The following is a 23,060-nucleotide window of genomic DNA, read 5'->3' on the forward strand; positions in this document are numbered from 1 at the left end:
TTGTATTTTAGCAGCACTCTTCTGATTTTTTTTTCTCCATGTAAATGACTAGTGAACATAAAAATGTAAGGTGACATTGGTAGACGTGGTATTAAAGACACCACAGTCAGTTTTAAAATAACTAAAAAACAAATTGCAAAAACTTCCTTGTAGTGAAATTAGGAGTCTTCCTCTGAAATGTTGCCAGAGAAAGTTTTCCTCCTGCTGTGAGGAAAACTGTCTAAGAAGAATGAAATTAGAGTAACTGGTATCCCAAGTATTTTTTTTTCCCATTTTTTAATGAATTACATTTCCCTGTTTTAGTTCTTGTTCAGGTATCTAGATTTCTGTAGGTCTTGCCTGCCCCTGAACACTTGTTCTGCCAAACTTGGACGAAACCCCATTTTGGGGTGTAACGATGGGCAAACGCTACRCTATTACACAAGGTAGGTGTTAACTCAGCTTTAATGAAGAGAAAACTTAGGATGCACACTGAATGTTTCATGTACCCTGTATGTTTTTAAAGAATTCAACAAATATTTGGAGAGAATGAGRTTTTTGTTCTGAAACATATATGCAAGACATGTATAAAACACTAAATAAAAGCTCAGTTAAGAAGGAACTCCCAGAGCATTTCAGCTCTCCTTGGTGCTTCACTCAAGTAATACCACGCTGCCCAGTACCAGCACGCTGGCTCAGAGCTGCCTGGCCTTTCAGCTGCAAAGAGCCTCTTTAGTTTGCAGGAATAACAGGTTTCTTTGCTTGTGGCAACTGTTTCCAGATTAAAATAAGTCTCATCATTCACACTGAAACAAAGAYCCTTCATTCATGAAAAATTCAACCAATATCATGAGATTTTTGTTTTAATCTGTCCAAATGYACCCTTTGTAAGATGTGCATCTGTCAGTACTTAAGTAGAAATAATGCATATGCATTTATGAGACAATCTCTAATTACAGTAYAGCACAGTTTTAAGCTACATTCAAGACACAGAAGAATGATGCATGCCTCACTGGAGGCAAACCTTTTTTTCCTTATGTTGTAATGCATAACTCTGAACATTATTTATGGGCTCTGTCACACCAGACTCCTATACAAACAGTGCTAAATCCACATGGGTGCTTTGGTGCCAAAAATACATATATTCTTTAAATCCTCAGCCAGTGCCACCTACCCATCAGATGTTTAAGTTTCCAGCATTAAAGATGTCTAGTCAATGCCTATGAGAAATAAGGCAGAATAATGAATAACCTTCAGATCAGAGCAGATTCTAACAACGCCAGAGAGCAAGCTCCTAACCAAAACAGCTGGCACTTGTTCCCCTTTCCAGCAGCCTGGAACGTATATATCAAACTTGCACAATTTTATGGCATGAAGAGACATCCAGCCAAGCCTAGAGGAAAATATAGGCTATAAATATATAAAATAAAAAAAATGATAGAGTATACAGTCTTCAATGTAGAATGATTATGAAAAATCCTTTTACTATAATAAAGGCAGACTGAGACACTTAAATATTAGGCTTTTTTACTGTACTGTGGGTTCGATAAAAATAATTTTAAACATAAATGGAAAATTTAACTTTTAAAAGGAGTAAAATGCTGCAGTTAAGTACATGTATTTTCTCCTGACTTAACCCATTCTTCAAAATATTTCCTGCATAAATTAAACCATATTTAATTAAATAAAAGGAAAAGGCAGTAACTTCTCTATGTACTTACATGCTCTTAGTAATATCTTTGAAATTTTTCAGAAAAATATGCAATAGCAACCACTATTAAGTATTTAAATCTAATCTCTCACRATTTTCTATTTAAACAAATTTATATTTTTTGGGCACCTCTACATGTGATTCTGGTATCCCTGGACTGATATGAGTTGAACTTAGTGCACAGATTAGAAAACAGATGAAAGCACATGGGGCTAATAAAGGGGCTAATCTTCAACCGAACCAGCTGAGAGTGTTCAACAAATGATTTATTTCCAAACAGACTGCCCATGAGGTCAATATATAGTCTCAGGCTATTATATACAAACAAGCAAACCAACCAACCCACCCACAAGAGATTCAAGTCACTACCCAGAAGGGAATATTACCCTTTTCCGGGATATCAGATGGGGCATGTCCAAGTCACTTAAGCATTTTTGTGCTCTAGTTATTATCCTATCTTATTGCTGAAATATTAAATTGCTGTTTATATTACAATAGTTCAGAAATGTGGTATTTTTATTAGGTAGTACATATCCATAATATTTCAGGCATTTTAAAAAACAAAGTGTTATTATTGTGATAACAATTAATTTGCCTTTGTATTTTTATTACTACTGTTAGTTGCAATTACTCTGCATTTCGTAATGTGTAGTTTTATGTTATTCTCTAGTATTGTAATTTACATTTTTTTCCAATCACTCAACGTGCTTTGTTGAAATGAATTATGAATACCAATGGCTATCAAACTACACATACGAATATTTAGATGAACAGCAAAGCATTCAATTGCCAGAATTCCACCCTAATGTTTTTACTTCAGTTTGATTCTGTTCATCACCAAAAGAAAAGCGGGAAGCCCTCTGCATTGATTGACTCCACAAAGAAATCTATTTGGAGAAATGGGAGGCATTTTGAGGACACTYGTGCTCAGAGTAGAAACAGCAGAGAAGAGTGGTGCTTGGCTCAATCAGCTGATGAATCTAAAAAGCGGATAGCTAACATTATGGACGTATGCCAAGATGCTAGAAAGGACACTCCTCTAGCTGATTTGAAGCTGCAGTCTGCAAAATTAATTGCACAATTTGCTTGAATATGCTTTAAAATAATCTCAGTTTCTGTTCAGGACCATAATACCTACAAGATTAACTCCTTTCACAGCCCTGTACTTTAGCATTTGTACTTTCARTCTCAGGTAGTGGAAGATAGAAACAATCAGGAAAAGAAAAAAGGTTATTCAATTTTCAAGGAACAGACCAAGCTTTAGGCAAGCCCACTCTAGCTTCAGAGCTCGCTCTAGCTCTTATGGGAGTCAGTGAAAGTTATCCTAGAGACACCAGTGCACTGACTAACTTTTTTTTATCCATTATCATTGCTGCTTTTCCCTTCAAAGTCGCCGTGCTGCACTCAGTGGCACGGGTCTCCAGAGAGCGTGCTCAGTGCTGGAGCAATCATTCCAAAATTTTTGTGCACTTTGCTTGACAGAGAAAATCATGCAAATGTCTCTTCTGTGACACTTATTAACACCTGATACTTCTTAGCAGCTTTTTAGTGTTTACAAGAAATTGCTCCTGCAGACAGAGAGCACTTCTAAAAATAAAACTCTGAAAGTCTAATTGCATAATAAACTATTTGGGTTCAAATAAGACCCAGTCCAATGGATTAATACATTCTGCAACACTAAGTAACGTTAGGGCTGGGCTGATTTCCAGTTTTTGCTCACAGTACATACTGCTACTGCTTTATACACAAATATTGTAAAGAGCAACTGGGATCATGGAAACAAGAACTCAAAGCAGTACCCAAGTATCGTAAAATAGAGGCCATTTAAAAGTAGAAGACAGAAAGACAAATTGAGGTATCTTGTGTATCTGAAACAAACACTATGAGATATATTCACCTATGCTATTCACCTATGTTAAACAAGTCCTTCATCTATAAAATACACTGAGAGAACATTTTTATCGGAGAGGAGAGAGATTGTCCCAGGAAGTCATATCACACACAGTAGGATTTTTAAATCAAAATACAATTATTTGCCCAAAAGTGGCACATTGGCTCTAAAATGAGGAATTGCTCTGCTGCTGGAAGATTCATACAGTTCTCCAAGTTGTTGCTCACTGAAACGGTAATAGCTTATTCATAGTGAAAGATTTTTACTGCTGTATTGCTGTTATACCTAGCAATGATTAATGTCACTAAATGAATGAGGTAATTTCATACAGCTAGTAAATCTTCTACCGAGAGACAACCACCTCCAGTTACTGAGAAATTGTGTCCTACACTATACTAACTCAACATTAAGCCAGTTGGAAACTAATAAAACAAGTGGCTCAGCTCAAAGGAAATAAAAGCTTTCTACTCTTAAAATCCAGAGTATTACCCAGGTGCCTATCAATGAAGCATGCAGGTGTGTATATTTAAAAATATCCCCCAAAATATATTTCTTCTAAGACATCTTCTAAGGCATTTGACCAAGTTCACCTTTTGTCCAGCTTTCATATGAGTTTGCTTTTCATCTCAGAAGTCCATAAAACCACTATATGAATACTTTAGAAACAGTTATGATTTAGAGCTGCACTTCATCTAGCTATTTGCAAAATCAAATGCTGGAAGTTGAAATCCAAACATTTTCCATGGTTTCTTTGCTCCTTATGGTTTCCACCTAAAGTGCTAAACAGATTCAGATGTTTCCCAAGTTGCAGCCGAGGCTTTTCTGAAAGCTTTGGGAGCTTTAACAAACTTTGCAGAAGATTAGCCTCCAGTTTTTGTTGTGTAAATAAGCTGTTGCCTTAGTTCTCATGCTTTCACTATTTTGATATAACAATTTTACCGCTACTTGAACAAGCCTGGATTGCAAGGGACGGCATTTGCAGAAGCACTTTGCCAAATCTATCCTCTTTATTGTCTCAACCTTCCGCTAAAGCCAATGAGATTTTCCCCAAACAATCCAGTTCCCCAAAGGTACCTTATTCCCACTATTTTCAATGGGAAATCAGCTTGGAAACACTCAAGAACTGCCTCAGCACCTCTGAGGATCTGAGACTTCATGTTTCTGCCTGTCATCCTAGCTAGCACCTCATTGATTTCTAAAAATACTGTAGTGCTTTCCTGTCATTCAAAGAATATTGCTGACACAGAAGTTATACGCAACATTAAAAAAGTAGCTATTTAAAAGTCCTCATGGTCAACTGAATTGGCAAGATCAGCTTCTAAATACGCATCAGACCAAGAGAGCACGTTCAAATAAATAAAGAAACAGCCTAAGCAAAGCTATTCCTGTCAGTTAGATAGTTAAAAACCCAGAGAGGTCTCAGAATTAGTCACATGGCTAGTGCGCCGACTGTGCTGTAACTCTCCCAATGGCTCCTTTGGGTTGGCAGTGATGCGCTTCAGTCGGTAGATGGTGCTGCTTCTTCCTAGCCCTCTCCATCAATAGCACAGTATATGGTAAGGTACATATGTTTTTATATTTTCATATATTTGCAGAAGGATTGTGCCTGCCTCACTTGTGTCTTGTATGTAGCCAAATAAGCGACAAAGAGAAAAGCTGTCTTCCTGTGTCAGCACACTCAACAAAACACCATTTCAAGCCTATTGGACACAGCAGAGGATGGAAAGATGCTATCAAACTGAAAAGGCAGTATTTAAATGCCTAATGGATTCCATATTTTTTTTGTATTCCTGAACTAATTTTCATATACGAAGGAGTACCTCATTATTTGCAAAGCCAGAAGCACTTCCAGGCATGGTTTGCAGCCCTCTAACTCTCCTACTCCCAGTCTTCCAACACTATCACTTTATCATTCAGATAGGGAGATGAATAAGAAGAGCAGAAAAYTATTCTCTTCCTAACCAAATCAACATTATCACATTACCAGAGGGCAAAGGCACACTGAAAGTGCTCTATTTTGCAAGGCAAAAGCAACAGCCACCAGCTGTTGCTATCACTGGCCCAACACAGTTTAGATTAGTAACTCCCCACCTACTTGCACCCATCCCACTTTCCAATAYTGCATTTTACTTTCTATCCTCAGTGCAACTTGTGTTGCTCTGTGTTGCTGGAGAAGTCCTGATTTTTACCTCAAGAGATATTTAGCTTCAGAAAAGAATTTCCAAAGTTTCGGAGAAAATTTTAGATAATGTGGGCAAGATTTAAAGCTGTGTTTCTGAATCCTACTACATGCCTACGTACACATTTATGTAGTTAAGTGTTTTTGTTAAATTCCTATTTGCATTTAATAGTCAGTTAATTAGTCCTCATTTTAAGTTCTAGCGGGTGGCCCACCACATCTTAGTAAAATTGAGTATATCTTAGCATGCCAYCCAAGTGTCTTAGTTATTTAGCTGGATTAGCATCAAAAGACTTTCAGTGCTAGTGCAATGGGAATTACATTGACAAAATTTTAAGTCCTGTTACCTCTTTTGAGATATCCTGACAGTGCAGGCACAACAGATCACATAAAGTGAACCTAYGGGAAAAATCTTGGAAGTTTTGCTCTTAAACGTTAGGACTGGTGTGCTGGCCGGAAGCCAGGAAGATACACYGGACTTTTTCAGGTTCTCTTGTTGCTTTCTGATCCATGGCTGAATTTAAGCAATCTGGTTGCTCTGTATATATGAACCGCACATAACACTTAAGATTCTTAGTCCAAATTTCCCCGGAGTGCATCTTGACAAGAAAAGGATCTCTGAGACAGAAGGAAGCATTAGCTCTAGAGTGTATGTGAAATACTCCGATGGGTGTTTCTACCTAACAGTCTGGAGAATAAACAGAGTCCCATAGTTAGGCGGGACATGAAGGAAGTAAGATTGCAGATTTTTACTCTACCACCACCCTATCCCTCAGCCTGAGCAAAGAGGCACAGTTGTTCCTTCTGAAAGGAAGGAAGTTCTTTTTGATAAATACATTTCTTATGAAATAACAGCTGTGTCCGGCAGAAAAATACTCATTTAAAAAACCCAACAACAACTTGAAAGAAGATGCTGGTGTATCCTCTAGCATCAGTCTCCAGCAAAGCACATGAAAGATTATCTTTCTTTCAGGGGAAAGAATATACTCACCACCATTTGCTTGTGTGACAGTTGCAAAAACAATCTTTTAGTAAAAGAAAAAAGAATTGGCATCACTGCAAGCACATATTGAACTGGGAGCCTGGATGGAAGCTTCTGAGTTACTCCATGCCAGGATGGTGGTAGTTAGGGATTGAAAAGAGATATTTTAGAAGAACTAATTCCCTGCTTTTGATAGCATTTCAATGCTCTTTCCTTTTAAGTTTCTATTGGAAGCTGTTTCACAAATGTTCAAATATATCACTGTTACCATAATACTCTGTCAAGAGAGCACAATGCTCTGAGTTATTGCTTTACTGCCATGGAAACGTGGGATCAATCCCCCACCTTTCATCATTACGTACACTCCCACTTTGCTAATACTTCATTGCTCTGTTCAAATATTGGCACAGACCTATAGGAAACGCCAGCAGTGACAAAGTCTAAATACTTAWAAGCAAAAGCCATTAAAAAAAAAGAGCCAGGAAGCTAATTCTGTGTTTTGTGCTTTCGGCGAACCCAAAACATGTTGATGCTCTAAGCACACRATTTATAAACTCTCCGATTATACAGTTGTTCTTTTTTTATAACACTGGTTAAGAAAGCTGAAGTCATGCTTGCTAATTTGAGTTTAAACATGTGCATTACTGTGTGTCACACTCCATTTTATTCATCTGCCTGCTCATGCTGCAGGAGTGTTCAAAGGGCTCCTCCCTGCACAGCGCCAAAATAGCACGGCAAACCACAGGGACATAAAAAAAAAAAAAAAGAGAACTGCTTTATGAATCACTTTTCAGGAATTGTTCAACTAGCAGGCAGATGTATCCCATAAACTGTACTAACTGCACAGAGCTTGGTGGGATTACACTCATATTCAGAGCCACCCCTCCTCCACCCATTTTTCAAACCACCTTAAAGACATTTTAATTTTCCTGATTCTCAATAGAGAATGACAGTAGTCTGGAAAAAAAAAGTCTCAAAAAGCTAGAAAACGGTTCAAAAGTTGAATCAGCTAACAAGAGTTTATACGATTGTTTGACATTTGCTTATAACTAATCACAGCCTCCACTTGAGGGAGTCTCATTTACCCTTTTGGAGAGGCAGTTGCTAGAGGTAAACAGTCTGATGCAGAGGAACATTAAAGAGCAAAAACATAGGTCTTTTCTCTACAGTTCTTTCTTTCCCAAATGTTAGCTATTTTCAATTTCTCAATGAGACAAAATTTTGCAACAGAGAACAAAGCTTAAAATAATCAACAGAACCAAGGGACTAGTGTTCGAGTAAATAATTAAAATTTACATGTATGAGAAAAACAATCCAGTGGGAAGAGCAAGACAGTGCCGCAGGTCCGTGAGCACCTCCTCGAAGGCACAGGTACAGCAACGCCATGAGATGAATTAATAACACAACCCAAGAAAGCCACCAAACACCCACCCTGTCTACTGTCAAAGGCATGAGCCCTCAGCAAGAACAGAAAAGTTAATATCTCAATAGGAGACAGACCAACTATCCCCAGACCCCAGCGTATAGACCCGGGGACCATGTGGGCATTTTCCATCTCTGAATTACTGTTCTGTTACCTAAGCAGGTTGGCTTTCTCCAAATAAAAGCCAATAAAAGTGACTCTAAATACAGAAACAATGTTGTCATTCTCAGCAGAAAGAGATGCTGCTGCTGAGGAGTGCCTACTGTGGCAAAATCTGGTCCACTACCCTCTTTTCCTCTACCTTTCTTTGAGCCTCTCTCTGGCAGTTTAAATTTTCTTGGGTGCTTAAAGCACAGCGTGAAAAAGGAAAGTGAAAAATGTCAACATTAAAAGCTGGATGTGAAAGTCCATAAATTGGATTCCATTTCCATAAAGCTTAATGAAAAGCAGCATTCAGAGAGCAAATGCATCAGTGTTCTGATTTTCATTATGTAGTTCAGCAACACAAATAATTAAGAATCTGAAGAAAAAAAAAAGCTGCAGTTCTTAAATATGTATCTACTAGAATGGTTTGCTAACGGAAACTATGTTATGCTACTTCATTAACTACGAATCTCTCAGCCATAAGACTGAAAATATAGAACCAGAGCTACTGCTGACTATCTGATCAGGAGAAAGCTACTACATAAAAACTAGTGGAGCAAGTCAGACAAAGAGCAATCATACAATCGCAGTAACCACCAAATAAACCRAACAACTTCAGCACATACCCCACCAAAAAACACCCCACAACATATCCAGGCTTTATCTCTAAAAATAATTTGTTTATCCTTTGAATGATCAAACTAGTTCAAAGGCAGCCAGAGAGAAAGATTCTKCTGGCACTATCTTAAGTATTACAATATTAATAGATGAAGGCAGAAACATTAAAGAAGATACAGTACATATAACCTTCAAGATCTTCTTAGATCTTTCTAAACACACGCACACAGAAAGAGAGGAATTAAATTTAAATAAATCTGAGATATTGTAGATTATTGGCAATAGCATTCATACAGAATATGAGATATTATTATTAGCAGTACTATATGGGAAGCTGGCCACCCTACCTTTCAGAAGTCTCTTCCAGTCTTCTTTTGAAGTAAAAATCTGCATTGGGCTTGAGCAGCTTTACACACAGAGTTTTTCCAGGTAAAGCATCATTATTCAAAGTTTCAATTCGGCAAAAGTTTCTAAAAGAAATAAGAAAAAAACCCACTATTTATGGTTAGTTTGTTTTTAAGTTGTGTTATTTCATACTATTAAAAACCACTTTCATACCATTAAAAACATATAAATAGCTAGTGAACATCAGATGAAATTTAAAAATCTTTGTATGAAGTAGACTATTTGCATAATCAGAAACAAGACGGAGGAAGAAACATATTAATTCCATTTTATAGAGGAACAATAAATCCAAAGAGCTTGAAGTATTTACTAAAAGTCATACATAAATTACCCGTATAACCAGTAAATATGAGATGCCCAGAATCTCTGTATCTTTCTTAAATTAGACTTTCCAATTTACTAATTTGCTTCCACAAAAATTAGCCAGAAATGAAATCACACCAACAGAATGATATAGAAAATACTCATGAATTAAAATGCAGCACAAATACAACATACTCATGTTAATACTCACGACTATTTCTTAATTTTATAGTAATACAAAACCATTACAGAATTTAAAAAGGATAGCATGTATTTCTACATAACTGGTATGTAGAATAACTGCATGCTGATTTGTGCATGTAAACAGTGCCATAACCTAGGCAGTTTTCACCTCTCGTAACTGCAGAGACAATTTTAYACTAGAACGCAATCCATACCAAACTCTTCCTAAAGTCAAATTCTCTCTAACTAACAATGTGTGCATGGGTGCACATACATATTTACACACATTCTACTGGGAATATAACAAATATATCTTTTACTAGGCTAGATTTTATCAAATGAAGGAATACAGAACTTCAACATTAATGTCATCAGACAATTTTAGTAGGGAGYTCAGTGACCTGAAAAACGAATCTCATTCTTTTAATTGTGTGGAAATTTAATTTCTTTGATAGAGTCCATYTAGCCCTCTACATAAACCAAGAGGTCTGTTTATGAAACCTGAAATTTGTAAGAGGAAAAAGAGTCCTTACAATAATGTAACAGTAACACTACTTTTCTAACCTCTACAGCAGTGAACCAAATATTCTGCCATTTGCAAGTAGTAACACTGATCTGCTCAGGAGAAGCAAAACATAATCAAAAAAACAAACAGATCCACAAATAAGTCTTTTTATACCTCCTTGTGTTCTTTAGAAAATAAGTCTAAGATCATGTACGTGTTGCCTGGGAAGCCACTGTTTTTGTTCTCCAGAAAATTAAGATTCTGAATAAAAGAAAATTTATAACAAAAAAAGAAGAAAGTTAAGAAAGAGAAGCAAAGTTCGAAATAACCAAAATAAAATAAAATAAAATAAAATAAAATAAAATAAAATAAAATAAAATAAAATAAAATAAAATAAAATAAAAGCCTAGTTCAGAAGTTCCCAAGACTTAAGCTCTTTTCATCCCTAGGAAACTGGAGAAGTCTGAGAACTTTTGGGAACCATGGAAAAGTTTCAGAATAAAGTAGTCCCTTAGGCTCAAAATTGCACAGCAGGAAATCTAAGGTTTGTTAAAACTTTCTGCTTCACATCAGATATTTGAGGTTTGGTAAATTGTATTTTCATACCACATGTGACTCAGGTTCCTGCATTAGAAGCATGGATTACAAGAAAAATAATAATAAAAAAGTCAATCATTATAAAGGCATTTCTACAGCAGCACAATGAAGAATGAAAAAAATCTGGTTAAGTGGCCACTGTTTCATGGGACACCTACRTTCCCTGCAGCTCTGCTTAACAGCCTTTGGGACAATCGCCTTTCCAAAGTGCATGGTAAGAGGTATAATCTGATTAACAGAGCATTTTCTTTTGAAGTACTTTTCCATTGATACCAGTCTACCTCTGTGCTTTGGAAAGATCTACTGTGTTTTCCTAGATCTACTGTAAATCAGTAAAAGTAACAATAGTATGAAATTAAAGAGGAAAAACAGATTTTAAGTGACGTCTGCAGGATATGGATTGAAAGGAATCATACAAACATCCGAAACTCAGTCAAAAAAAAAAAAAAAAAAAAAAAAGTGTAAACTTATTCAACAAATGGAAATTCTGGGCACAAAAACAACACTGAATACTTTTATTTATTATCTTGTTTTCTTAATAAGCTGAGGTCTTTGTGGTGTGTAGGGTCTCTGATCTTCACTTTAATGAATATACTCCTTTCCTTAACACCAGGGCGAGTGGCCCTTGTCTTTAACTTAGGAGTCGAGCCAGTAAGATATTTCATTTGTAAATAAAGGTACCTACTCCTTGCTTTGGTCTTTAAAAAAGGGCTTGAATACCTGCATTTTTAGCTCTGAACCTAAGTGGGAAAAATGCTACTCTTATATTCCTAAGGAATACAGTGAATACGGGAGAATACTAATGAAGACTTCCACTGTTTGCATTATTTGCAAACAGTTTTGCTATTGTTCTACTGCTGAATAGTTACCAATGTTCACAATTAACAAATTCAATGGTTTTAACGCAATTAGAATTTACTGCTTTTAAACAACTGGCCCCTTTTCAGTCCCATGAGGAATATGTCATTCATTATGTGGCATTAAAACTGTGGGTGGTACAACGTCTGTTCTCCTGCATGTAAACTGTAGCTTAACACCATGCTATAACCATTCACACATAGTAAAACTTCCTGAGAAGGAGCTGCAATATAAAGGAGTTAACATTTTACACTGATACTAATTATTTTCACATGACAACATAAAAAAAAAAAAAAAATAGAGAGTTGCCTTCTGAACAGCAAATAAGCAATTCTACAAGACTGCTGCACCTAAAGGCACAGCCTGACTTGCTGGGCTCAGCGCAGGAACACTTCTTCATGTTTCGCTTCTTGGAAGGAAGAGCTATTAAAATCTTCTCCAGAGATGACAGAGAGAAATACGGAGCATTTGCACCTCCTTCTGCAACCTGGGACTGACTGATCAGGACCCTTACCTGTGAYTGAGAAACACCTAGGGGAAAAACACTGGGCATTCTGGTGACCAGGATTTGGGGAACAGCCAGGATTTGACTACTAACCATTAGCTTGCTTTCACAGAAAGCTTCACATGATGGCTGTGCCAGCCTTTCGCTAAAAATGGTTCTGGAAAACCATGTAAAAGCCATATGGCTCTCACACAGAACATGTATTTTAATCTCTGCATCTCACCATCCCTGACAGTCAACTAGGCATAGAGAATACCATGAAATTGCAAGGATGATAGAATTTGTATTACATTCACATCCCTCAACTGTAGAACAACCTCATTCTTCCCATGTCTTGMTTCTGAATTTGGGCAAGATTTGTTCAGATGTAAACTGAGCGCATATTCCTTCCAGAACAAAACTCATGTGTCCGCCTATACCCCAGCAGCTCCAAACTGAAATTCCTGYGCAGTCAGAAAAGATGAATACTGTAGCGAAACATCACAGAGAGAACCTTCATGTTCATATGCACTGACTATGATGAGAAACAGATTTTCCAAAGGGTATTTTAAAATATTACAAATAATTCAAAAGAGATTATTTGCATACAGTGACAAGGTTTTTAAGTACTAAATGCAGGAAATGCACAACTCTTATGGAATATTTTCATGTACACCACCATATCTGCACATTACCATGTCCATGTCCTAGATGTAGCCAGAGCAGCTAATGCCTCTGAAGTGACAGAAAGAGATGTTATTCATACAGGAACCACAAGAAAAAATTTCATTCAGAAGAAAATTTTTGGCTTACATAGGAGACAAATCATTTTCCTCAACTAGTGTGAACAAAGATATGTCCAGGAGAGAGAACTCCAAAAATAATGGTTAAAAAGCAAACAAAGACACAGCTTGTTCCACATTTCAGTTTTCATGCTCTTTCCTGCTTTAATTAAGAAAAAATAATAAAGATGGAGAGACAAATACAGCATGAGATCTCTAAGGCTCGAGATTTTGCAAAAACCCTGACCAAGACACATCACAGGACTATTTCTTGTAAATTTTATTACATGCCTTTAGCAGTACAATCATTCTCAGTTCCTACCYAGAAACAAGAAAATAAAAAGTACCTACCAAGAGCAGGACCATAAGGAATAGGAGATGCTAATTTTTCAGTACAGGGCACCATTCTGGAAGCCCATCAATTCCTGCTGCCTCCTTCCAAATGTTTTCACCAGTCTCTTCCTCAAGCAATCAAGATTGAGGATGGAGAAGTGGGACAGTGGCTCTGCTGTAGGAAGATGCTGAACTCTTTCCCTGCTAAGTACATGACCTGCTCTGAAAAGCCAGCCTCCCTGCATCTGACAGGCCTGGGGATCCTTCCAGTTTCACAGCAAATATTCTCAAATTCTGAAACCAGAGAGCTCTATTTTCTTTAGTTTGCATGAATTTAATGCAAGAATCAAATCCTTTCCAAGTTGGAAATAAAGTACTTAGTGTCTCTCTGACTACCTCTAGGCATTTCCTCCTTCAGCAAGCGGAATGTTTTTCCTCCGCTCTTCCCTCAGAGGCCCTATCTCTTTCCACGTACTACACAAAAAGCTTATTGCATTTTGGATTCCGTTCAATGGGCACAGGGCCAGAAATTGGACATTACCCTGCCAAATACCATAGGTGTCTACGTTTCTTATGGCATTTAGTGCTAAACTGCTCAGCAGGCTCTTAAAGGGATATATCCAAGGACTCAGCACCGTTTCCAACGTGAACTTTTTTCACTTGCATGGCAAAATCCACCCAGCAACGACCAAATCAAAGCTGCTACCTTCTGGTAAGCCTCAGTGCTGGGTGGTCTGTGCCAGGGGGCTCCCCAGGAAGCAATAGGCAGTGGTTTTACTGACTGAGCCTGCCCTAGCAATGCTCAAGYGATGCAGGCGTCTCACAGAGCGGGAAGGCAACCGGTGTCTTCCTCCCTCGTTGTCTGTGCTGGCCGCCCACGCGCCGGTCGCTTCTTCTGCTTCGTTCCTTATCTGATTTATCATACATCATTTTCGACACAATTTTGGCAACTATGCAAAGGATTTCATCTTAGACGGTGAGGACTAGAGAAGTGAGGCAGACAAGAAGAAAGAAGAGGTTCCACACTACTTTTTTTTTTGATAGATACAAAGGGAATTCTTTCATGCAAACACAAATTTTCTACTGAAAAAAAAGAATCTCTCTATAAAGCCCAAGTGTTTTTTTCCATTCCCTGAACATGAAAAGATAACTTCTTTATGATCCTGGCAATGTTATCCATCTATAACTATCCTACAGCTCATGGCCGGTTTTAATAGCTTGTTTTATTACCCAGCTATATCAGACAACAAGTTGCTCTCACAAGATATTTGCTCAGGGAATATGGGATCGGAAAATAAGTTGAGCTTCACAAAATTGCTGAACAAGTTCCTCCCCTCCCCAGTGAGGATGAACACAGATAATATGGAAGAGCTGATTATGCAAGGGAGCTTACAGAGTAATATATACATTCATCGGCCTTTAACTTGAATAACTAAAGCAAATGAAAAAGTTCTCAGACATACAACTGAGTCTCTAGAGGCTTGGTCCAAATGCACCTTTTCTCCTCAGGCACCGGGTTTTGCTCCGTGAGGAGCATTTTCTGACAGGCTTGGCATGTTTGCCACCCAGCCCGCGAGAAGCTGCAGGAAAATGGCCGCCATCTTCAGTATTTCAGACACCAGAACCAGCCGGTGCTCAGACYGGGCACCAAAAGCAGGAAAAGCAGCATGAAAACCATTCTCTGACCAATTCCCGTTGTGATTTGTGCGGAAAAGCCACCTTTTCCGGGCACAGGGAGGCCACGGTGGTCCATGAGCGGCAGCGCTGGAGGCAGCTCCCACAGTGCTGACAGCAGAGCTAAAATGGCTGCCGAGGCGCCCTGAGGCCGGCAGCCGCCCTCGGGCTCTCTCCTCGCCTTGGAGGGAGCTCGCTCAAAACGGGCCTTTGCCGTCTTTTTCCTCTGGCAACTTGCGTTTTTTGAAGGTTTATATGTTTTTAAATTTATTACCAAACGTAACAAGATTAGAAATATTTAAGCACCTAATTTCCAACTGATTCGTGTGAGTAGGTCTAGTCTCTAATGGCGGCAGCTCAAGGATTAAGAGCAGGGAATTTGCGCTGTGCAGCTTAGCGCATATTGCATCTCTGCTCTACAGACAGACCATAACAATCTACAGGAYAGATTTCATGCTTAAGCAGAATCAGCTGTATCTCAGTTTAAATGACACATTCCCATATACAGTTCTTCCAACTGAGGGAAAGAAAATTGATTTTTATTCCTTTCTGGACGTGCCCAGAACAGCTGTTGAATAAGTTCTGGTCAGTTCTACCTCCACAAGCGCAGCAGTGTAATTTCTGTGGTAGAAGCTTTTGTGCATCAGTGAAGTTGAACAAAAAAAGGAGTCAACGAAAATGTAACTCTCACATTCCAGCCTGAGCTATCAGAGATGGGGTTTATCAAGCAACACTTGCAACAGTAAATATACTTGACATTTAGTCACTGAAGTAAAGTAAATATATAGGACCCAATAATGTCATTTTTATGGAGYAGAACTATACTTCTGAGAATATGTCAAGAGGGATTCATTTAACTAAACAGAAAAGAACCATCTACAACTGACAAGGGATATGAAAGAAAGGTTGCTACAAAACATTTCAAAGAAGCCTTACTAGGTGTCTCTGAGGGCTAGGGACTGTCGGGGCATCAAAGAGCACCATCATTCCACCCACAGGGATGCCTCGTGCAGACATTGAAGTTAGGCCACAAAGTTAGGCCACAAAGGCCACAAAGATGGCAGTGTCCTTTAGTGCCCTTTGCACTCATCAAGTCCCAATACTTGTCTATAATAAAATAAATAAATGTATGTCAAGCCAATGACAAATTTGAAGTTCAAATTTAGACAGTGCATATGATCAAGGAGAGGGAATAAAAAACTCATTGAGTCTTCTCTCCTGGGGTGAGCTCATTACTGTGTATTTACATAATGTTTTTTTGAAARCCATTGAAGTGATGCTCTGTTTTTGTACCTCAACAGTTTCCGCACATAAAACCCAGCAATTACTCTCGCCAGGTAAATCAAGTAACTAGAGAGATGATCTGGCCACATGAGCATAGCAACACCTTCTACACTGCTGTATTTGCCTCTGGAGGAACAAACCTCCATGTTTGTTCAATTGATTCTTTTGCCATGTTTTGCCATGTTTGTTGTAGAAATTTCATTTGGTAGCAGAAGTATCTCATCCATATCCTACTTAAGACTTATTTTTCATATACAAATAATGAGTTTTCATGCAATTTCACAGCTGTTAACTGCAAGTTATTTGCAGCCTCACGTCACAGTTCATTGCCCCACTAGAAACATGTCAGCAAGTGTAGATTTGAAGCTGAATCGCTGAAATTTTCTTTCAGCTTGCTGTGAGCAGTGACTTCCAGTAAGTGAACAGAATTCACTACATGGCTTTATTGAGCAATGTCTTCTGGAGGGGAAGATTTCAATTTCAGAAAATTGCATACAACTCACACTTAAATATCTACACCCAAATTTAAAAATTGTTCCGAAAGATTGCTCATTACACTTCAGGGAAAACAGTGGCAGCCATTCAGTTTGAATTAATTGTGAATACAAATAAAATTCAGTATATGCTTCCTAAACATAGGCTATACTATGGTCATGGAAATATGACATACATGTCTGATGAAAGCTCTGCAGCAAGGGAAACCCAATAGTTCACTTAGTATATCCCACAGCAGAAAAGAGCAAATAGCTAGGGTCTATCTTTGACATAGGGAGCAACATAAGACAGAAGTCACTGATCTGGCCTCCAGCTCCCTCTTCCCAAGCTCCTATACATACCCAGCTCCAGAGCTGGCCTAATTTGGAAACTCACTTGACATCATGTGCAGTGCCACTGAGGGAGTCAAACCAAATGGCTGCAAGGGTGAAGACTCCATCTTTTACCGGACAAGAAGCATCTATAGATCCAGATGATTCCTATCAGATCATCAGGTTAAAATGTTCATAAATCAAATCTGTGAGAATTCACAATACAATACGGACTAGTGTATAAATTATAAAGGAGAGGTTTATCCATTCTTTTCAAAAGTATCAGCTGGTCTCCCAAAAGACCTATGTCCACCAAACTTTGCCCGATAACCTTAAATCACTATGATTAAGCTATTCTACTACTACAAAATGTATTCAATTTATTATTTTTCAAAGCAGTTTATACTTCTGGCATTATTGAGCAAGTTAAACCTATGTCCATTTTATACTAAAAGTAAAGTATAATGAGTTAGGAATATTCCAGTCAATCCTAGGAAGTACCTCAGTTAAAAATTACATAATCAAAACTCAGGATTTGTTCCAGAACCAGACTGCCAATCAAAATAATCCTATTTGGAGAAAAGCATTTGTAAGATCATTTCAGAAAGTACTTCAGCTGTTAGAATCTAATAATTCAGCAAGAATAATGAAGTTTGGAGATACAATGCACATATCTTTATTCCAACTCTTACTAGCAAATAAAAGCAACCACTTGCAGTGGCAAAAAGGATCTCTTTCTTCATTATTTTAATATCTCTATGTACTCTAAGGCATAAATTCAGAGCTGTCTCTAAGCTATTCTTAAGCTGAATGAGTCTTTCTGGGCTAAAATTAAGAAAATTTAATTTTAAAGAAATTGAACTTGACATCCCATCTTTTCATTCCTCAATTTCTTTTTCAAATAAGCTTTCGAAATTCAAAATTCTAAGCTAACATAACTATTTTCACTTCAATTTGGCACTCTAAATAAAATTCCTTGGGAAAATGTGACTTGAACCACATTCTGTTACAGATCTGTAGGCTACCCCAAACCTAAACTCGATTTTATCTATACACAAACACACCCAAAAAGATAGAATTTTGTACTTATTTTCACTGCTACATATTCCTCGAGAGTTGCTTTCATCCAGTCAGCCTGTACTTAGTTCAAACTGCAGTCCGTAACATCCTATGTTAAAATTGGAAAGTCATTTTATTTTTCTTTCATTCATCTCATCTGGGAAATACGGATGTAAATATGTAGAGTGGGGGCCTTATTTTATTTGGGGTGTATTACCAATTATTAAGTCAATGAAAGATTTATCAAAAAGAAAATGCAGGAGTGGACTTTGACATATACTTACATACCAAAATCACATTTACTTAGGGACACTATGCATATTTCTGGTAACCATATATTTCAGCGACTTGTTCATCTCTGGACTAGTCCCTATTTCTTTTTGTGATTTTTTGTTTTTATCATTCCAAATTGAAACTGAAGTCTCTCCTCTTTATAAATGTGCATACATTACATGCCCTTAAATGCTTTAGGAAAACAGACTTAAAGCATTGGGATTTGATTTCCTTGTCTCAAATTTGTTTCAGCATTTGGAAGCACTCGGTGGTGCTTCCAGAAAACCCTCTCTATGCAGAAAACGATGAGATTTCACAGATTTTTACAAGAGTAGTTGACTTTTCCTACTTCATGAACTATTAACTATGCAGTTCATGGGATACACAAATCTAATTACAAGTTGATATTTTTCTTCACAATCAGTCATTACATATGCAAGACATAATACAGTTTAAAAAAAAAATCTTTAAAACACGCTGTGTATGCCAGAACAGCAGCCCTTTTATTATGTATGGCCTTTCAGAAGGGGGAATTACATGCAAACATCCACAAGCAAGCCATGCAGTAAGCCATGAGAATTAAGTTACATTCAATATAATGTCTTACTGCAGGAAAATAATTAATCYTGTATTCCACACAATTACAGAGAACTTGAACTGCTTTGCTGAGGAAGCCAAGTTTTCAAAAGCCTTTTCAATCATCTCTGAAACTAAAAAGGGAAAAGGAGCTAGAAGAGGAATTCACACCTGTGCCTCAGAGAGGATAGCTGTTCAAAGACACTGCATACACAAAGCTGTGCGTGTCAGATCCCATCACCTACTTTAAAACAGTTTCTAACCTAAATTTGGCTCCCACGACRAGGCTCGTTAAGTGTCAGGCATTATCAGCTCATTTAATTCACCTTATTCCTTATTCCTCTCCCACCCAGGCTCACTGGGCCTTTAGGAAGGAAGGCTTTGCTCTGCCACTGCAATAATTGTTATGGTACCTCAAAACTATTACCTTAACTTAAAAAACAAACCTTTATTTTCTCGGAAGCAGAGAAGAGCTGGATTTCATTACTGTACAAACCTCCTACAAAAATAGCACATAAAGCCAAGACAAACTAGGGTAGTTCATTACACGAATTTCTTGGAAATGTTCAGTATGTGCTTTTGCAATCAGTACTCCCACAGAATGCTACAAAGAAATAATTAGTAACAACCTCTCTCTTTCTTTTAAGTGACCGCATTATGCAAAGAAATATCTTTCCATATTTTTAAAAGCTTTGTTCTTTTTAAAGTCTTGGTTAAAAAAAAAGTCGTATTTTCTTGAGGCCAAAAGCCGAACTAACATTGTGTAAGTTTGTAGTAATATGCCTGGAACAATGTATTAGCCATTTAATTAMCCTTTTAATACCTTAAATTCAACCTTAAGCCCACTTTCTACTTAAAAAGCAGCCAAATGCAACAGTGCAGGGAAGAGCAGCCTGGCTATGCCTCTCGACGCCCTCAATGCTACAGGAGCAGGAGGGAGCTCTGACTTGCATCATCACAAATATTCCTAGAAATATGCTGCAGAAACATCCAAGATACCCTGCCAGATCTGGAAAAGATTTGCAACTCTCATCAATTACACTTTTTTTTTTTTTTCCCCCTCCTTGAAACTCTGATTTACAGTRCTAACCTTCATAAGCAAACTAGTTCATATTCCTAGTTAACCAACTATGCCCTMCTATAATTCCAGGTACAGAATGGGAAGAGAGAATGAAAATGAAATGTGGTAAGAAAAGTCATTCCATGTTAGGTGGTTCACACAATGATACTCCCGGTAGAAAAAACTCAAATTATTTACTGGCAACAAATTGCTGACATTTTCAGGTTATTACTGGCAAACACAGACTATTATAGCACAATATTTTCATTATACTTAATATTTTTCACTAACAGTGGTGCAGAAAAAAGTCCCCARACAACAGCTAACATTAAGAAAGCATCATATTACACACAACCAATTCCTGCCCTTGGAAAAATACCTGTGACACAGGTCTGCTTGACAGACACAGAGTTGTTTCCATACATCTCTACACAAGATCAAGAGGGCAGAGCACCTAGTTGGTAGTTAAGAGACATCAGTTTTATCCCTGGCTTTGTCACTGACCTAAAGCATAACCTCATCTGAAGTCACCTGACCTATGAGCTTCTCTTCCCATTTTCTTCCCCAGCACTTTTGTCTGCTCTGTTCTCTGCATTAAAGAGCAGTCAGTATGTGSAGAGGAAAGATATCAGTCCCAAAGGGATCAAGCTTTTACCTGGGGACGGGAGATTTGACTATAAGCAACTCCTGCCTTGAGCACAGTTTACTTAGCAGAAAACTTCACACATTTATACACACTTATTTACCCACTTCACATTAACCTTGACCCAGCACTTTATCAGGATCTCACACCCTCACCTTCTTCGGGCAGCACTTTTAGGCTGTTCTCCTGCAGGCTAAGGAACTGAAAGAAGCAATTTATTTTTGAGGGAAGATAAGGCAAAATAAATCCTTCCTGGGGCTCTTCCTGAGGCACTGGCATCACATTTCCCCACCAGCAGCCTGACGGCAGCTGATGRCCGCAAGCTGCTATTTGCCTCCAGGCCCTGCTCCATCGCGGCTCTTGCAGGTTGGTCTCTGCACGTTTGCAAGGCCCCTGCCTTCCCCCACATCTCACACGTTCAGAAGAGCTAYGTGGACAGGAATCACCTCAATGAATTGTTCTGGTCACTCCTACTTGCAACACGTTACTCAGTAAATCAACTYTGCCCTCTCCTTTCAAGAGAGTGTCACGAAAAGCCTTTCACACCACAGAACATGCAGGGAATTATTTTTCTTTGACTTCAAGGTTTCCACGAGCAGCAAAATAGCTTTTGCTGCTATTGACCAGCCTAATAGCTAGCACATACTTAAACCCCAAATTTTCCAAATATACAAGAGAAATAGGCTTCCAGGTGTCCATTACAGGTTTATGGAGTGAAGACAGGATCGCCTCAACTGACTCCAGCAGCACCGCAGCCCGTGCACTGCACTGAGGCTAACACAAGCTCTTCTTGAAGGCAACACGCACTGAGATACCCTGATACAGCCAGTAACAGAGTGGGGTTTTCTCACCGCTTCTGTTTTCACCTCCTGCCTCAGCTAGTTCCCTTAAAGGGCGCAACTCGAGAGAAGTGAGTCACCATCACCTCGCCACCGCACTGTTAGAGAACAAGTCCAACAATAGGGAATATGCACTAAATACATCATTTTTTGTTTTCCAATTTACCACCTTCAACCTGCATGGAAGACCTACAAGCCTCTTGCCACCTTTGTAAGATTAATGTTAGTTTAAGGCAGATCAATGACACCTTAGCCACCAGCTAAGGGAAAAAAATCTCTCATTTTTATATCCGACTTGCCGGTTTGTCGCTGGTAAGAGTGAGTATGCATTTGGGTCTGATAGGCTCATAAATAGAGCAAGTAGTGACTGAAGCAACACAGGGGAACTCCTAAAACACTCTACTTTTATCCCTGCTTCTTCCCCCCTTCCTACCTCCGGACACCTCCACAGCCTCTATAAATTCAAACAGAAGATGAGCAAGTTCTCCTGCAAAATGATGTCCCTCAGTTGCCACCCCGTGACACAGATTAAGCYGGTACCCAGCCTCCCACCATCTCCTGGGCGCTTTTAGCAGCGTTTTGCCTTTTTTTGTTTTCCCCTTATAATTTCTCTTTGAAGAGGGTAAGTTTGGCTGGCCTTTACTAGCACAAAAATGAGCATCTTTCCTCCCATAGATTTATTTTTAATCAACTTTTCAGGTTTCAATTACACCAAAAATGCAATTTTAAAAAAATCTTTAGAGTGACAGGACATCAGACAACAGTTTCTAACAGTGACTGAGGAGAAGAGTAAGAAAGTAAAATCACTTGTTCATAAAAGCCAATATGCACATGAGAAAGGCAGGAAAGAGAACAAACATGATAAATGGGTAATCTCCAGTAACAGAGAGCTCACTGATGTTAGYGTGGAACAAGGCAGTTTTTCAGACCAGGAACATGGACGTTAGGAAGCTGACAGCTGTTAAAGGGCAGGAATAAGAGAACAAAAAGGAGTCAAGTCCTGATATCATTTGTATGATTAATTACCACTCAAAGCTGCACAGGTACCTTCCCTGCTGTATTTTATTATACAACAAACAAACGCTTTGATACTGAATAATATTTTGAAATTAAATGAAGCTTCTGCAGTTGGAAATTTCTGAGTAAGGCATCACTGGTAATTTTCTATACAAAACTAAACTCTGTTTTCCAGAAAAGTTGCTGGAAACATGATTTGGAGGGTTTTCTACACTGGCAAAACTGTGTTGCTACATTTCTGAAATTTCTGCATCTACCCCACTCAGTTGTAATCCTGCTGAACTTCTTGCTAAGCTTGCAATGCCCTCAGTTAACATAAACCACGACACGTCTCAGGTTAGAAGTAGAGGAGATTGCTCTATATCCTTATTTTCCCAGACATTTTTCTTAATATAACTGAAGGAAAAATACTGATTTCTGTCTGTCAGTGGCAAAATCTGCTTTTTAGGGGG

The 23,060-nt window shown here is 38.3% G+C and overlaps 1 protein-coding gene across 2 annotated transcripts in view; it reads right to left on the bottom strand.

The window, feature by feature from the left end:
- The window catches only part of SPON1 (spondin 1), a 230,947-nt gene that overhangs the window by 107,460 nt on the left and 100,427 nt on the right, over positions 1 to 23,060 (bottom strand). For both annotated transcript variants that reach the window (XM_026041132.1, XM_026041133.1), the window contains exon 3: positions 9,275 to 9,397. In XM_026041132.1, the coding sequence (XP_025896917.1) occupies positions 9,275 to 9,320 (46 nt within the window). In that variant the 5' untranslated portion in view covers positions 9,321 to 9,397. The remainder of the gene's footprint in view (positions 1 to 9,274; positions 9,398 to 23,060) is intronic.

The sequence above is a fragment of the Nothoprocta perdicaria genome, unplaced genomic scaffold (assembly GCF_003342845.1).
Source record: "Nothoprocta perdicaria isolate Ctin4 unplaced genomic scaffold, notPer1 scaffold_28, whole genome shotgun sequence".
In the NCBI taxonomy this organism is placed as follows: Eukaryota; Metazoa; Chordata; class Aves; order Tinamiformes; family Tinamidae; genus Nothoprocta; species Nothoprocta perdicaria.